General features: G+C 42.8%; 1 protein-coding gene across 2 annotated transcripts in view; it reads left to right on the top strand.

Moving 5' to 3' along the window:
• The window catches only part of TSPAN5 (tetraspanin 5), a 186496-nt gene extending 169561 nt beyond the window's left edge, over window positions 1-16935 (top strand). For both annotated transcript variants that reach the window (XM_030917450.1, XM_010358633.2), the window contains 5 exons: window positions 113-283; window positions 2722-2847; window positions 5083-5130; window positions 5238-5354; window positions 14734-16935. In XM_030917450.1, the coding sequence (XP_030773310.1) occupies window positions 113-283; window positions 2722-2847; window positions 5083-5130; window positions 5238-5354; window positions 14734-14799 (528 nt within the window). In that variant the 3' untranslated portion in view covers window positions 14800-16935. The remainder of the gene's footprint in view (window positions 1-112; window positions 284-2721; window positions 2848-5082; window positions 5131-5237; window positions 5355-14733) is intronic.
• Window positions 16936-17309: the final 374 nt, after the last annotated feature.

The raw sequence follows: 17309 nt of genomic DNA, 5'->3' as shown, positions 1-17309 counted from the left end.
TTGGAGATGTATAACAATCCAATGTAAATACAAACCTGTTTAGAGAGTAACCATTTAGCTATATATGATCAAAATAGCCTTATAACTGTTCTCTGTGTGTCTTTCGTCTTAGTTTTCTGTGTTCCTGGGAATTATTTTCTTCCTGGAGCTCACTGCTGGAGTACTAGCATTTGTTTTCAAAGACTGGATCAAAGACCAGCTGTATTTCTTTATAAACAACAACATCAGAGCATATCGGGATGACATTGATTTGCAAAACCTCATAGACTTCACCCAGGAATATGTAAGTTTAAAGTGGTTTGTTTTCCAGTTGAAAGTTCTCTGAACGATGACCCCAGTGAATATCCCTCCTGGTTTCTGCATCTGCCAGCTGGAAACTACCTGACTATTCTGCATGGGTGTTTGTTTGTTTATTATTTTCCAACTTGCTCTATGACTTACGGGATTTGTATTCTAAATGGAAATGTCCTATTTTCACTTGTTTCAACTTCTGTTAAGTTAGAGGAACAAAGAAGAAAACGCTTGAGCAAAAAGTTCTAATCACGGCTGTCCTTTCCTATTTGCATTTGAGGAACATTGTTTTGCTCCAGGTTTAAAGTTTTAGTTGGTTATTAAATATGGATTCTTTCTTATTCCTTGCCCCCTTTTTTGGTAATCCTTGATATTTCACAGCTCATAATATTCTACTTAACAGAATCATTTGCCACAGAGTTCCTAAAATGTGCCTATCCAAATATTATTATTGCACGTGCAGTTAAAAGCAAAAGCTCGGAAACTCCTAAGTCCTAGTAGCTTCTAACAAGTGAAGAATCGGCGTGGTGGAATCCCGGCCACTCCCTCTGGTCCCTGAACGTTGGAGTCCACTCCCTCTGGTCTCTGAGCATGCCTGTGAAATGGCTCCTTCAGTGCCAGCAAAGCAGCAGATGTCCTGTTTCACTCAGAATGCAAGGGACCAAAAGACACAGGTCTAGTGCCAAAATCTGATAAGGGACCCTGGGCTCACAGGACCTTGACCTATTTCCCGAATAGTAAAATGGAAATAATACTAGCTACTATCTGACTCACAGGGATATTATGACACTCATGAGACATACATGTTTTTATATTAGGCTTAGGGTGGTAGGGTTCTACAAACTTGCAGGTCTTTATATACCTGCACTGAAAAGCCGGGTAGGCTGAGCTTGGACTTGGACAGTGGTGTCTGTGGCATTTATGTATGTGGCAGGGCCAGAGGGCAAGCAGAAGCCCAGTGAATGGTAGCCTTCTTGGGGTTGGACAGTTTTCTGCCTGTGATGAAGGGAGGCAGCAGCCATGTCGACATGCGTCATGAGGGAGGCCAACCCCTTCCTTAGGCACTCAGGACTGAGCTGGGTTATGTGGTTTTGTTCAGTGGCAGCAACATTTCGTCCTGGAGTAAGCTGTACCTTAAGTGGGAAATTAAGCCCTGATTCATGTCCTCAGCTGACTTCACTGTTTTATTAGGTCTTAATGGGTGTGGGCTCCCTAATAATCCTTTTCCAGGCATTATTCCTGACTGGATTGCATGACACATTGATGGAGCTTTGTGGGCACACCTTGAAATGCACAACCCAAGCCCTGGAGGGACCATGTTATCTTGGAATGCTGTGTGCTTTATATGGAAATACTACAGTTTCATGTGACTTTCTTTTTGCATCATGGAATGTAATGTTTAGAAGTAGCTATTGGCCCAGAAGGTCTTCAAATGGTTGAGGGTTGATATTTATTTAACTTAGATAAGTAGAGAAAGTGCATCCCAGGGAAGTGAGGAAAGGGCTTCTGTATGCTACCATTCCCTGGACTTCTGCTTGCCCTCTGGTACTGCCTTATACATAAATGCCACAGACACCGCTGTCCAAGTCCAAGCTCAGCCTACCTGACTTTTCAGTGCAGGTATATAAAGACCTGCAAGTTTGTAGAACCCTACCACTCAGGCCCCATTTAAGAACCACTGAATTTAACTGCTTGTTTTATGATATTTTAATTGGAAGACTGACTTTTTAAAGTTGAAAATGTAAAACACATGCTCTTGTTTTTAAAAAAATTCAGAGTAGAAACAAATATGATGAAAAGCTAACCTCTAAAATTTTTGGTGGTAATGGATATATTAACTATATATCCATTGATTGTGGTGATGGTTTTGTGACGTATACAGATGTCAAAATTTATCAAACTGTATACTTTAAAATGTGCAATTTATTGTATGTCAGTTATACCTCCATAAAACAAAACAGATCTTTAAAAAACTATTAGAATGTGGAGATCAAAACTCTGAAAAAGTAAGCCTATAGGTAGCCCACCCATAACCCCAGTTGCCTTCTTCAGTCACTACCACTGTTGTTTGTGTCTTATTTACCCTTCTAGAATGTTCTTGTTTCTCCTTCTAGAATGACGTGCCCAAGCCAAACAGATCTTGTTCTAACTCAGCCCTGCTGTACAGCTGCTCTGCCCTTCTTCCACCTAACACCACGGGTCTCATCAGTTGTCTAAATCATGTGCCAACGCATCCCTGCAAACCTTCACCCTTAATTAATTTGGAAGCTTTTATATGGGCCATTTAGGTTCCATTTGGCTTAAAAATAAAGTCTGGGACAGAGAAGAAGGTCAGAGCTGGCAGAAGCTGGGTGTCGTTTAGCGGGTGTGAGTGTAGGCACCTGCTTGCCTCCAAGTTGGGATGTTCTAATTCTTTCCTGTTTGCTCTAGTGGCAGTGCTGTGGGGCTTTTGGAGCTGATGATTGGAACCTAAATATTTACTTCAATTGCACAGATTCCAATGCAAGTCGAGAGCGATGTGGCGTTCCATTCTCCTGCTGCACTAAAGATCCCGCAGTAAGTGAATGCCAGCGAACTATTGGCCTACTCTGTACATCATGCTGAGAGTGTGCATGGGACGAGCAGAGTGATTTTTTTGTTGAAACCTCTTCTTACCTGGTTACTCCTATTTGTAGCTCCTGTAGGGGGTATAGTGCTCAAATCTTCCTAGTAGGAGTAATAATTGCTGGCATTAATTTAGCAGTGTGTGCTGGTTCCTATTCTAAGCCTTTATGTGAGTTGGCTCATTTAAGTTGGGCACATTCCTACTGGCAGATACCACCAATACCCTCCCTTTTCAGGGGGAAGAAATCAAGGCACATGAGGTGTAAGTGACTTTCCCAAGCTTGCACTGCTAGCAGGCAATGGAGTGGAATATGAGACCCAGGCAACCTGCCTGTACCATCTGTTAGCCTTTCTTTGTGAGAGGGGCAGGCTCATATGAGAGCTCTCTGCATTGGTTTGGGGTTAGTAACCCTTTTCTTTTTGGCTTAGTTCTAGGGAAACTATTAGAAGTAAGAGGAGAGTTCGAGACAAAATAGGGCTAGACTGCTGTGTGGGAAGACCACAGCTGCCTGGACTCCTGAATGCCATCATGACTACAGTCATGCAGTTTGCATTTTATTATAAAAAAGAATAAAATATAAAATCTATAAATCTCTCACTTTCACCACAGGTTTAATTATATTTTGGGTCAAATCGTGCCTGGTATATAGAATGACTTAAAATGCAATTCTTAAGCCAGGCGTAGTAGTTCACACCTGGAATCCCAGCCCTTTGGGAGGCTGAGGTGGGAGGATCCCTTGAGCCCAGGAGTTAAAGACCAGCCTGAGCAACATAGTGAGACCCCATCTCTACTAAAAAAATTAAAAAATTAGCCATATGTAGTGGCACACACCTGTGGTCCCATCTACTCTGGAGGCTGAAACGAGAGGATCACTTGAACCCAGGAGTCTGAGGCTGCAGTGAGCCATGATCATGCCACTGCACTCCATCCTGGTGACAGAGTGAGACCACATTTCTTTAAAAAAAAAAAAAAAAAAAAAGTAACTATCTAGTGTTAGAATGACAAGCATGAGCGGTTACTCCGTGCATCTCTATGTGCTCCTAACTGCAGAGCCCTTCTGGGACTCCTCAACGGTTCTCTGGCCCTGCAGTCTCCAAATGTACTCCCCAAGGCTCACCCTTACCCCCCAGAAGCAGAGGCAAGTGGGTGCTGATGAGCTCAGTGGGGTTGCTCCTCCTTATGATGGAGGCTGTGGAGCTCTTAAAAGGAGCTGTGGTCTTGGAGTGGAAAAGCAGAACCTCCTGCAGGCTGCCCCCGCGGGACCACCTCGGCTGTTTCTCTTGGTCTGAAAGAGGAGACAAAGTCATTAAGGACTGTGCTGCCCCGCCAGCTGCCCTTTCCTGCCAGCTCAAACCTCCTCTCCCTTCTGAGGAGAGCCACATGGAGGCAGAGTGCCCGCTCAGAGCTTGAGGGGCTCATCCCGGTGGCCTTGCACTGGCCAGAAGGTGCCACACAGCGTGCCTCCTGTCGCCAATTCCTGTCCCATGTTAACATCCCCTTGGGAGAATTCTGTGTTCTCAGAGGCATTAATGCTTCCCCTTTCACCTACAGATCCTCTGGGTAGAGCTAGTTCATTCCTTGTGCTCTAAGCTAATAAAATCTGCCCCACACCCTGCAGAGGAGGAAAATGAACTAACCCAAAAAAGTGGAAACATGTTTCTGATCAGACTCTGTGAGACATGAAGTTGTCCATGTGATTATGTAATCAGGGCATTGTTTTGTTTTTTTAATTATTAAAAGCTCATTGAAAAACCATTTAGGTAACGTAGAAGTATACAGATTAAAAGTAGCAGTCCATCCAAAAGAGCATACATGAAGATTTACGGTGCCCTTTAAGTTACGTTTTTTATCTGTGTCTCCAGTTCCCTAAATCCCATAAGCTTCTTGAGGTTGGCACCACTTTGAAACTTGAGCCTCCTGTGTGATAGACTTGCTGTCTTTTCTGATATTCCCCAAGCCTTAGTTTTCCTGATTTGTAAAATGGGGCATATTTTAATACCTACTTCTGAAGATTGTCACAATAATGACATGGGGTCATGTATATAAAGTGTTTAACACAGTGCTGCAGTCTTTGTGCTCAGATACACATTTTATTACTAATGCATAACAGAAGTCTTCTGCTCATTTCTAGGTGGGCTTTCTGTCTAATGAGTAAATTTCACTTTTCTCTTTCCTTTCTTCACTAGGAAGATGTCATCAACACTCAGTGTGGCTATGATGCCAGGCAAAAACCAGTAAGTGGAATCTCATCTTGTTGCTTAGCACAAAGGGTGTTGGAGGAGCTTTGGCCTGTGCCTGGTGCTCTATCTGTGACAGTGTGCTCTCCTCTTCCCTTGTGAAGGAAGTTGACCAGCAGATTGTAATCTACACGAAAGGCTGTGTGCCCCAGTTTGAGAAGTGGTTGCAGGACAATTTAACCATCGTTGCTGGTATTTTCATAGGCATTGCGTTGCTGCAGGTAAGATAAGGGTCCTTTATGGATATCACAGGGAAATAATGCCCTGTGAGAGCCCTTGCCAGGATTGGAGCTTTGCTTAAAAACCTTGGTTGTCATAGTTTTTAAGACATTGGAGGGCCAAGGAACAGACCTAAACGATTTGGTGTGTGTTATTTATTTATTTATTTATTTATGAATAAGATGGAGTCTAACTATGTCGCCCAGGCTGGAGTGCAGTGGCCGGATCTCAGCTCACTGCAAGCTCCGCCCCCGGGTTCACGCCATTCTCCTGCCTCAGCCTCCAGAGTAGCTGGGACTACAGGCGCCCGCCACCTCACCTGGCTAATTTTTTGTATTTTTAGTAGAGATGGGGTTTCACCATGTTAGCCAGGATGGTCTCGATCTCCTGACCTTGTGATCCGCCTGCTTCGGTCTCCCAAAGTGCTGGGATTACAGGTGTGAGTCATCGTGCCCGGCCTGGTTTGTGTTTTATTAAAGCTCTTAAGTTTAGATGCTACTATCATGAAATACTTTAGGAAACCTTGTCTTTTTCTAAGATGGAGACATTAATTAGATCAGTAGTTGCCTGCAGGCATTCCATCGTTTACATGGGTTCAATAATACTGCATTGTGGCAACTGAGTCAAACATGCATAGTTAGAAGTAGATCTCAGTGGTGATGTTAAGGTTTTGGGGAGTTTCACAGAGATGTCATAACCCTTTTTCTCCCTGAACCACCTTGCCAAAGTGCTAGTGAAGGAAGGGAGCACCAACTTTTCCTACTGGCCAGTCTCAAGAGCTGGACTCTTCATGTTGTTGGTGTGATACTTTCCTAAGAGCACATAGTTGAAACTAATTAAAGAAGACCTAAGTAAATATAAAGATATCCTATGTTCACAATTGTAACACTTCATATTATTAAGGTAACAACACTCCTCAAGTTGATCTACAGATTCAGTGTAATCCCTATCAAAATTATAACCACTTTTTAGCAACAATGGACAAGCTGATCCTAAAATTCCTGTGGAAAAGCAAGGGACCCATGATAGCCAAAACAAATTTGCAAAAGTAAAACAAAGTTGGAGAATTCGCACTACTCAATTAAAAACTTAGTACAAAGCTATACAGTAATCAACATAGTGTGTACTTGAGTAAGATTAGCCATATAGATAAGTGGAATAAAATTGAAAAATCAAGAAATAAAACCAAGCCAGGTGTGGTAGCTCATGAATATAATCCCGCACTTTGAGGGACCAAGGCAGGAGGATGACTTTAGCTCTGGAGTTCAAGACCAGCCTGAGCAACATAGCAAGACCTTGTCTCTACAAAAAGTAAAAATAAAACAATGAGCCCAGTGTGGTGGCACATACCTGTGGTCCCAGCTACTTGGGGGGCTGAGGAGGGAGGACCACTTGAGCCTGGGAGGTTGCAGTGAGCTGAGATTGTGCCATTGCACCCTAGCCTGGGTGACAGAGCAAGATCCTGTCTCAAAAATAAAAAATAAAAAAGAAGAAGAAATAAGCTCATACATGTATGGTCAGTTGATTTTTGACAAGGGAACCAAAACCATTCAATAGGGAAAGAGCAGTCATTTCAACAAATGGTACTGGGAAAACTGGATATGCAAAATTATGAATTTAGACTCCTAACTCACGCCATATGTAAAAATTAACTCAAAGCAAAGACTTTTTTTTTTTTTTTTTTTTTTTTAATTTTTTTTTTTTTTTTTTTTTTTTTTTTTTTTTTTTTTTATTATACTTTAAGTTCTAGGGTACATGTGCATAACGTGCAGGTTTGTTACATATGTATACTTATGCCATGTTGGTGTGCTGCACCCATCAACTCGTCAGCACCCATCAATTCATCATTTATATCATGTATAACTCCCCAATGCAATCCCTCCCTCCTCCCCCCTCCCCCCTCCCCATGATAGACCCCAGTGTGTGATGTTCCCCTTCCCGAGTCCAAGTGATCTCATTGTTCAGTTCCCACCTATGAGTGAGAACATGCGGTGTTTGGTTTTCTCTTCTTGTGATAGTTTGCTAAGAATGATGGTTTCCAGCTGCATCCATGTCCCTACAAAGGACGCAAACTCATCCTTTTTTATGGCTGCATAGTATTCCATGGTGTATATGTGCCACATTTTCTTAATCCAGTCTGTCACAGATGGACATTTGGGTTGATTCCAAGTCTTTGCTATTGTGAATAGTGCCGCAATAAACATACGTGTACATGTGTCTTTGTAGTAGACTAATTTATAATCCTTTGGGTATATACCCAGTAGTGGGATGGCTGGGTCATATGGTACATCTAGTTCTAGATCCTTGAGGAATTGCCATACTGTTTTCCATAATGGTTGAACTAGTTTACAATCCCACCAACAGTGTAAAAGTGTTCCTATTTCTCCACATCCTCTCCAACACCTGTTGTTTCCTGACTTCTTAATGATTGCCATTCTAACTGGTGTGAGATGGTATCTCATTGTGGTTTTGATTTGCATTTCTCTGATGGCCAGTGATGATGAGCATTTTTTCATGTGTCTGTTGGCTGTATGAATATCTTCTTTTGAGAAATGTCTGTTCATATCCTTTCCCCACTTTTTGATGGGGTTGTTTGTTTTTTTCTCGTATATTTGTTTGAGTTCTTTGTAGATTCTGGAAATTAGCCCTTTGTCAGATGAGTAGGTTGCAAAAATTTTCTCCCATTCTGTAGGTTGCCTGTTCACTCTGATGGTAGTTTCTTTTGCTGTGCAAAAGCTCTTTAGTTTAATTAGATCCCATTTGTCAATTATGGCTTTTGCTGCCGTTGCTTTTGGTGTTTTAGACATGAAGTCCTTGCCCATGCCTATGTCCTGAATGGTACTACCTAGATTTTCTTCTAGGGTTTTTATGGTATTAGGTCTAACATTTAAGTCTCTAATCCATCTTGAATTAATCTTCGTATAAGGGGTAAGGAAAGGATCCAGTTTCAGCTTTCTACTTATGGCTAGCCAATTTTCCCAGCACCATTTATTAAATAGGGAATCCTTTCCCCATTTCTTGTTTCTCTCAGGTTTGTCAAAGATCAGATGGCTGTAGATGTGCGGTATTATTTCTGAGGACTCTGTTCTGTTCCATTGGTCTATATCTCTGTTTTGGTACCAGTACCATGCTGTTTTGGTTACTGTAGCCTTGTAGTATAGTTTGAAGTCAGGTAGCGTGACGCCTCCAGCTTTGTCCTTTTGACTTAGGATTGTCTTGGCAATGCGGGCTCTTTTTTGGTTCCATATGAACTTTAAAGCAGTTTTTTCCAATTCTGTGAAGAAAGTCATTGGTAGCTTGATGGGGATGGCATTGAATCTATAAATAACCTTGGGGAGTATGGCCATTTTCACGATATTGATTCTTCCTATCCATGAGCATGGTATGTTCTTCCATTTGTTTGTGTCCTCTTTGATTTCACTGAGCAGTGGTTTGTAGTTCTCCTTGAAGAGGTCCTTTACATCCCTTGTAAGCTGGATTCCTAGGTATTTTATTCTCTTTGAAGCAATTGTGAATGGAAGTTCATTCCTGATTTGGCTCTCTGCTTGTCTGTTGCTGGTGTATAAGAATGCTTGTGATTTTTGCACATTAATTTTGTATCCTGAGACTTTGCTGAAGTTGCTTATCAGCTTAAGGAGATTTTGGGCTGAGACGATGGGGTTTTCTAAATATACAATCATGTCATCTGCAAACAGGGACAATTTGACTTCTTCTTTTCCTAACTGGATACCCTTGATTTCTTTCTCTTGCCTGATTGCCCTAGCCAGAACTTCCAACACTATGTTGAATAGGAGTGGTGAGAGAGGGCATCCCTGTCTTGTGCCAGTTTTCAAAGGGAATTTTTCCAGTTTTTGCCCATTCAGTATGATATTAGCTGTGGGTTTGTCATAAATAGCTCTTATTATTTTGAGGTACGTTCCATCAATACCGAATTTATTGAGCGTTTTTAGCATGAAGGGCTGTTGAATTTTGTCAAAAGCCTTTTCTGCATCTATTGAGACAATCATGTGGTTCTTGTCTTTGGTTCTGTTTATATGCTGGATTACGTTTATTGATTTGCGAATGTTGAACCAGCCTTGCATCCCAGGGATGAAGCCCACTTGATCATGATGGATAAGCTTTTTGATGTGCTGCTGAATCCGGTTTGCCAGTATTTTATTGAGGATTTTTGCATCAATGTTCATCAGGGATATTGGTCTAAAATTCTCTTTTTTTGTTGTGTCTCTGCCAGGCTTTGGTATCAGGATGATGTTGGCCTCATAAAATGAGTTAGGGAGGATTCCCTCTTTTTCTATTGATTGGAATAGTTTCAGAAGGAATGGTACCAGCTCCTCCTTGTACCTCTGGTAGAATTCAGCTGTGAATCCATCTGGTCCTGGACTTTTTTTGGTGGGTAGGCTATTAATTGTTGCCTCAATTTCAGAGCCTGCTATTGGTCTATTCAGGGATTCAACTTCTTCCTGGTTTAGCCTTGGGAGAGTGTAAGTGTCCAGGAAATTATCCATTTCTTCTAGATTTTCTAGTTGATTTGCGTAGAGGTGTTTATAGTATTCTCTGATGGTAGTTTGTATTTCTGTGGGGTCAGTGGTGATATCCCCTTTATCATTTTTTATTGCATCTATTTGATTCCTCTCTCTTTTTTTCTTTATTAGCCTTGCTAGCGGTCTGTCAATTTTGTTGATCTTTTCAAAAAACCAACTCCTGGATTCATTGATTTTTTGGAGGGTTTTTTGTGTCTCTATCTCCTTCAGTTCTGCTCTGATCTTAGTTATTTCTTGCCTTCTGCTAGCTTTTGAATGTGATTGCTCTTGCCTCTCTAGTTCTTTTAATTGTGATGTTAGAGTGTCAATTTTAGATCTTTCCTGCTTTCTCTTGTGGGCATTTAGTGCTATAAATTTCCCTCTACACACTGCTTTAAATGTGTCCCAGAGATTCTGGTATGTTGTATCTTTGTTCTCATTGGTATCAAAGAACATCTTTATTTCCGCTTTCATTTCGTTATGTACCCAATAGTCATTCAGGAGCAGGTTGTTCAGTTTCCATGTAGTTGAGCGGTTTTGATTGAGTTTCTTAGTCCTGAGTTCTAGTTTGATTGCACTGTGGTCTGAGAGACAGTTTGTTATAATTTCTGTTCTTTTACATTTGCTGAGGAGTGCTTTACTTCCAATTATGTGGTCAATTTTGGAATAAGTGCGATGTGGTGCTGAGAAGAATGTATATTCTGTTGATTTGGGGTGGAGAGTTCTATAGATGTCTATTAGGTCCGCTTGGTGCAGAGATGAGTTCAATTCCTGGATATCCTTGTTAACTTTCTGTCTCGTTGATCTGTCTAATGTTGACAGCGGAGTGTTGAAGTCCCCCATTATTATTGTATGGGAGTCTAAGTCTCTTTGTAAGTCTCTAAGGACTTGCTTTATGAATCTGGGTGCTCCTGTATTGGGTGCATATATATTTAGGAGAGTTAGCTCTTCCTGTTGAATTGATCCCTTTACCATTATGTAATGGCCTTCTTTGTCTCTTTTGATCTTTGATGGTTTAAAGTCTGTTTTATCAGAGACTAGGATTGCAACCCCTGCTTTTTTTTGTTCTCCATTTGCTTGGTAGATCTTCCTCCATCCCTTTATTTTGAGCCTATGTATGTCTCTGCATGTGAGATGGGTCTCCTGAATACAGCAGACTGATGGGTCTTGACTCTTTATCCAGTTTGCCAGTCTGTGTCTTTTAATTGGAGCATTTAGTCCATTAACATTTAAGGTTAATATTGTTATGTGTGAACTTGATCCTGCCATTATGATATTAACTGGTTATTTTGCTCGTTAGTTGATGCAGTTTCTTCCTAGCCTCGATGGTCTTTACATTTTGCCAAGTTTTTGCGATGGCTGGTACCGGTTGTTCCTTTCCATGTTTAGGGCTTCCTTCAGGGTCTCTTGTAAGGCAGGCCTGGTGGTGACAAAATCTCTAAGCATTTGCTTATCTGTAAAGGATTTTATTTCTCCTTCACTTATGAAACTTAGTTTGGCTGGATATGAAATTCTGGGTTGAAAATTCTTTTCTTTAAGAACGTTGAATATTGGCCCCCACTCTCTTCTGGCTTGTAGAGTTTCTGCCGAGAGATCTGCTGTTAGTCTGATGGGCTTCCCTTTGTGGGTGACCCGACCTTTCTCTCTGGCTGCCCTTAAGATTTTTTCCTTCATTTCAACTTTGGTGAATCTGGCAATGATGTGTCTTGGAGTTGCTCTTCTGGAGGAGTATCTTTGTGGCGTTCTCTGTATTTCCTGAATTTGAATGTTGGCCTGCCCTACTAGGTTGGGGAAGTTCTCCTGGATGATATCCTGAAGAGTGTTTTCCAACTTGGTTCCATTTTCCCCCTCACTTTCAGGCACCCCAATCAGACGTAGATTTGGTCTTTTTACGTAATCCCATACTTCTTGCAGGCTTTGCTCATTTCTTTTTCTTCTTTTTTCTTTTGGTTTCTCTTCTCGCTTCATTTCATTCATTTGATCTTCAATCGCTGATACTCTTTCTTCCAGTTGATCGAGTCGGTTACTGAAGCTTGTGCATTTGTCACGTATTTCTCGTGTCATGGTTTTCATCTCTGTCATTTCGTTTAAGATCTTCTCTGCATTAATGAGTCTAGCTGTCAATTCTTCCACTCTTTTTTCAAGATTTTTAGTTTCTTTGCGCTGGGTACGTAATTCCTCCTTTAGCTCTGATAAGTTTGATGGACTGAAGCCTTCTTCTCTCCTCTCGTCCAAGTCATTCTCTGACCAGCTTTGATCCGTTGCTGGTGATGGGCTGCGCTCCTTTGCAGGGGGAGATGCGCTCTTATTTTTTGAATTTCCAGCTTTTCTGCCCTGCTTCTTCCCCATCTTTGTGGTTTTATCTGTCTCTGGTCTTTGATGGTGGTGACGAACTGATGGGGTTTTGGTATAGGTGTCCTTCCTGTTTGATAGTTTTCCTTCTGACAGTCAGAAGGACTCTCTGTTGGTCTGTTGGAGATTGCTTGAGGTCCACTCCAGACCCTGTTTGCCTGGGTATCAGCAGCAGAGGTTGCCGAAGATAGAATATTGCTGAACAGCGAGTGTACCTGTCTGATTCTTCCTTTGGAAGTGTCCTCTCAGGGGTGTACTCCACCCTGTGAGGTGTGGGGTGTCAGACTGCCCCTAGTGGGGGATTTCTCCCAGCTAGGCTACTCAGGGGTCAGGGACACACCTGAGCAGGCAGTCTGTCCGTTCTCAGATCTCAACCTCCGCGTTGGGAGATCCGCGGCTCTCCCCAAAGCTGTCAGACAGAGTCGTTCGCGTCTGCACCGGCTCCCGCTACTTCCCCTGTTGGTCTTCAGCTGTGCGCTGTCCCCAGAGGTGGAGACTACAGAGACAGGCAGGCTTCCTTGAGCTGCTGTGAGCTCCACCCAGTTCGAGCTTCCCAGCGGCTTTGTTTACCTACTTAAGCCTCAGCAATGGCGGGCGCCCCTCCCCCAGCCTCGCTGCTGCCTTGCGGATAGATCGCGGCAGACTGCTGTGTTAGCAGTGAGGGAGGCTTCGTGGGCGTGGGACCCTCCCGGCCAGGTGTGGGATATATTCTCCTGGAATGCCTGTATGCTTACAGCGCAGTATTGGGGTGGGAGTTACCCGATTTTCCAGGTGTTGTGTGTCTCAGTTCCCCTGGCTAGGAAAACGGATCCCCCTTCCCCCTTGCGCTTCCAGGTGAGGCGATGCCTCGCCCTGCTTCAGCTCTCGCTGGTCAGGCTGCAGCAGCTGACCAGCACCGATTGTCTGGCACTCCCTAGTGAGATGACCCCAGTACCTCAGTTGAAAATGCAGAAATCACCGGTCTTCTGTGTCGCTCGCGCTGGGAGTTGGAGACTGGAGTTGTTCCTATTCGGCCATCTTGCTCCGCCCCCTCAGCAAAGACTTTTTTTTTTTTTCCCCTCTAACACTGTAGAACTCCAGAAGAAAACATAGGCATAAATATTTGTGACTTTGGATTAAGCAGTGTCTTCTTAGATATGACATCAAAAGCATAAGCAACGACACAAATGTAAATAAATGGAACTTCAAAATTAAAAACTGTGCTGAAAATGATACCATCAAGAATGTGAAAAGATAACTCCTAGTATCTAGAAAATATAAATAACTTTTAAAACTCAACAATAAAAAAGGCCGGGCACGGTGGCTCACGCCTGTAACCCCAGCACTTTGGGCAGCCAAGGCGGGCGGATCATGAAGTCAGGAGATCGAGACCATCCTGGCTAACATGGTGAAACCCCGTCTCTACTAAAAATGCAAAAAAATTAGCCGGGCGTGGTGGTGGGCACCTGTAGTCCCAGCTACTCAGGAGGCTGAGGCAGGAGAATGGCGTGAACCCGGGACGCGGAGCTTGCTGTGAGCTGAGATCATGCCACTGCACTCCAGCAGCCTGGGGGACAGAAGGAGACTCCGTCTCAAAAAAAAAAAAAAGATTTAAATGGCTAATAAGCACATGAAAAGATGCCCATGTCAGTAGTCATTAAGGAAATGCAATTCAAAGCCACATACTTCATACTCTTTGAAGTGGTTAGAATAAAAAAGACGGACAATAACAAAGTATTGGCAAGGATGTGGAGAAAATGAAACCCTCATATGTTGCTGATGGAAATGAAAATGTTGCAACCTCTTTGGGAAACAATTTAGCAGCTTCTCAAAAGTTAAATATAGAGATACCATATGAGTCAGCAATTCTACTCCTAGGAGTGTACCCAAAAGATTTGAGAACATATTTGCCCAAAAACTTGTATGCTCGTGTTCATAGCAGAATTATTCATAATTGCCAAAATGTGAGAGCAATGCAAATACCCATCAACTGAGGAGTAAACAAAATGTGGCATATCCATGCCATGGAATATCATTCAGCCATCCAAAGGAATAAATTAATAGTACATGTGTATGAACCTTGAAAATATTTTGCTACATGAAAAAAACAGTCACAAAAGCCCCGTATTATATGATTCCCTTGATATGAAATGTCCTGAAGAGGCAAATCCATGGAGGCAGGAAGTGGAATAGTGGTTGCCGGGTCTGTAGGGATGGTGGGATGGGAATGTGAAGTGGAATAGTGGTTGCCAGGTCTGTAGGGATGGTGGGATGGGAATGACTGCTCACAGGTACTGGGTTTCTTTTTGGGGTCATGAAATGTTCTGTGATTAGATAGTGGTGATAGTTGCATAGCTTTGTGAATATACTAAGAGCCACTGAATTATACACATTGCAAGGATGCTTTGTACCACATATGAATTACATCTTAAATTTCAAAAATCAACAATTTAAAAAAAAATGGGACACAGTGGCCAGGGGTAAAAGTTATGAGTGTCACTGTTTGACTCACATTTTCTTCCTTTCTCAGATTTTTGGGATATGCCTGGCCCAGAATTTGGTTAGCGATATCGAAGCTGTCAGGGCGAGCTGGTAGAGCCCCTGCAACCGCTGCTGCAAGACACTGGACAGACCCAGCTTTTGGGACCCTCCCGCGTGCGGAACTCATCTTCAAGCTGCACGGACCTAATCACAGATGCAGCCCGCAGTCTCGCCTAATGGAGCTGCCATTCGTGGGGTAAAACTGGGAAATGCTGCTCACTGACAGAATTAAAAAACAAAAATAACCAGTATGAAAGTCGTGCCGTGAATCTCTACTGTAGCCATGAATTTATGGACAGTTGGATGCTTACCAAAAAAGAAAAAAAGGGAGGGTGGGGGACCCAGATGTACTTGAATGTGCGGAAAATGCAGTCTTGTTCTCATTTTCTGTAACTGGAGGGCTGGGAAGGCAGCTTTGCTCTTCGCCACACCTTGGACGGACCACCTTCTGTTCCATGGTCTGAAGGAGTGCATCTCCTCAAAGACTCAGCCCCTCACCTGGGAGGGCAGTGGTTTGTCAGCATCCCTCCATGTGCATTTTAGGAAACACGTGCCACTCTGATCTGAAGAAGAAAACAACTCGTCTTGGGTTCAGATTTTGTGATGGTATTCAAGTCACTCGGGCGAGCACACTTGGTCTATCCTGGAAAGTCTCCTTGTAACAGAAGTTGTGTATTTCATGTGCACCGAGCAAGGGCATCAGAAGACTTCATGAGGCTATATTTTAGCAGGACTGATCGTTTTTCTAAGTAGGCCTGAGCTTTATCAGTGAAATTCAAGGAGAAAATGAGGTTAATGAAGGAGGTATCGGTTAAATACCACCCCCTTCTTCTCACCCTGCCAAAATTAGCAGTTGAATTTTTGGAAACTCTGGAATACTCTGGGTCATTTTGTTTTGTATGTTTGTTGTTTTTCGTCTTCCAAAGGTGAAAGCTATGATATGGTTCCACTTAAATTTTAGTGTTTTCTTACTCAGCTCAAGCATTAATTTTTGATAAAATCTTAACCTGCATGACCTGTGAATCTGAATCTATCATCTCCCTTTCCTGCCGGCTTTTCTACAAGCATTGAAATATGTTATTTGGTCAACACTTATTTCCTAGGTTCACAGCCTTGGGAGGTTGTGGCATGTCCTCCCAGCCTGGCTGGGAAGAGACCAGCTGTACCATCCAAACGCTTCCCTGGTCTCAGTGATCTCTTCCAGAGTCGATCTGAGTGGCCTCTTCTGCACCCTCCCCTTCTTTCTCTTTGAATGGAATTAAACCCAATTTTGAAACAACATTGACCCAGTCAAAAGCTCCTAATGGTTTCTTTTTCTTCCTCTTTAGTTTGCTTTTATTAAAAAATAGAAAATAGTGCATGGCCATAGCTCCTTCAGTTCTCTTATTGCAGACTAACCATCAGGATGGTATCAAAGCACAAATACTTTGGAGGGGAACGCGTTGAACTGGGGCAAGTACTGTGTAACACAAAGTGGAAAACCACTTCCTGGTGCTGCCTCTCCTGCCCCCACTTTAGGTGGGAGGAATGAGTTTTGCCCTCTAGATTTTAATCCAGCTGGTGTCCACCGGATGTTGCCCTCCTGGGGAGCAGATACCAGTCTGTGGAACGCTGGGAAAACCACAGGCACATTTTTCGGTGCAGACAGATTTGCCAGCACATAACTGGGCAGCCAGCTAGCATACTTTGTGGAAATTAAGCGAGGTTTTCCATTTCAGCCCCATGGTGCGTGGTGGTGGCTGATGAATGTGTCAGTCTGCTCAGAGAAAGGACAGAAAGAAAATTCTTTTCAAAACTGTGTTCACAGTTTGGTGTGTGTATGGCTCTGCATGTGTGTGTTTTTGTCTCTGTATAGGTAGAGGTGTTCACGTCTTATTCCGACTGTAAGGTTGTCTGACTTCATCTCTGCCCCCACCACAGTTGCCATTTTGTAATGTCCTGCCAACATGGGGAAGACACGAGCTCTCCAGTTGGCATTGTTTGTCTTTTTTGTTGATTGCCTCATTCTCCAGTGAACTCCATCTGGCCAGTTGATTCAGAATCAGGCAAGATCCCTGCCCTTTGGCACATTCACTGAAAGGCCAAACAGCAAGTCCGAGTGAGTTTTAAATATTAATTAATCACCCTTTATTTTTTACACTTGAGAGTGATTGTAATAAAGGCTGTCATTAATAAACTTGGTTCTACCTTACATGGAGTTGTGTCTTTCTTCATTACTTCTTTCTTGAAATTGTGAAATTTTTTAATCCAGTGGTTCTCAAACTTTAGCAGGTGTCAGGATCACTGGGAGGACTTGTTAAAACACATGAATGCATTTGCTCCATGCCCATAATTTCTAACTTAGTAGGTCTGAGGTGGGGCTGGAGAATTTGTATTCTGATAAGATCGTAGGTGATGCTGTTTGTGGCTCGTTTGGGAACTACATTTTGAGAAGCATTGTTCTGATCCGGTTTTCTAGGAGGGGAAACAGAAAGGTAAGATTTTGTAGTTGGGAAGGGAAAGGTTCCTTTGCACTTACAAATGCTGACTGACAAGACACAGAGGCCAAGACACAGAGGCCAGAGC

Source organism: Rhinopithecus roxellana, chromosome 2 (genome assembly GCF_007565055.1).
Source record: "Rhinopithecus roxellana isolate Shanxi Qingling chromosome 2, ASM756505v1, whole genome shotgun sequence".
Classification (NCBI taxonomy): domain Eukaryota; kingdom Metazoa; phylum Chordata; class Mammalia; order Primates; family Cercopithecidae; genus Rhinopithecus; species Rhinopithecus roxellana.
This window is presented reverse-complemented; position numbering and strand designations above follow the sequence as displayed.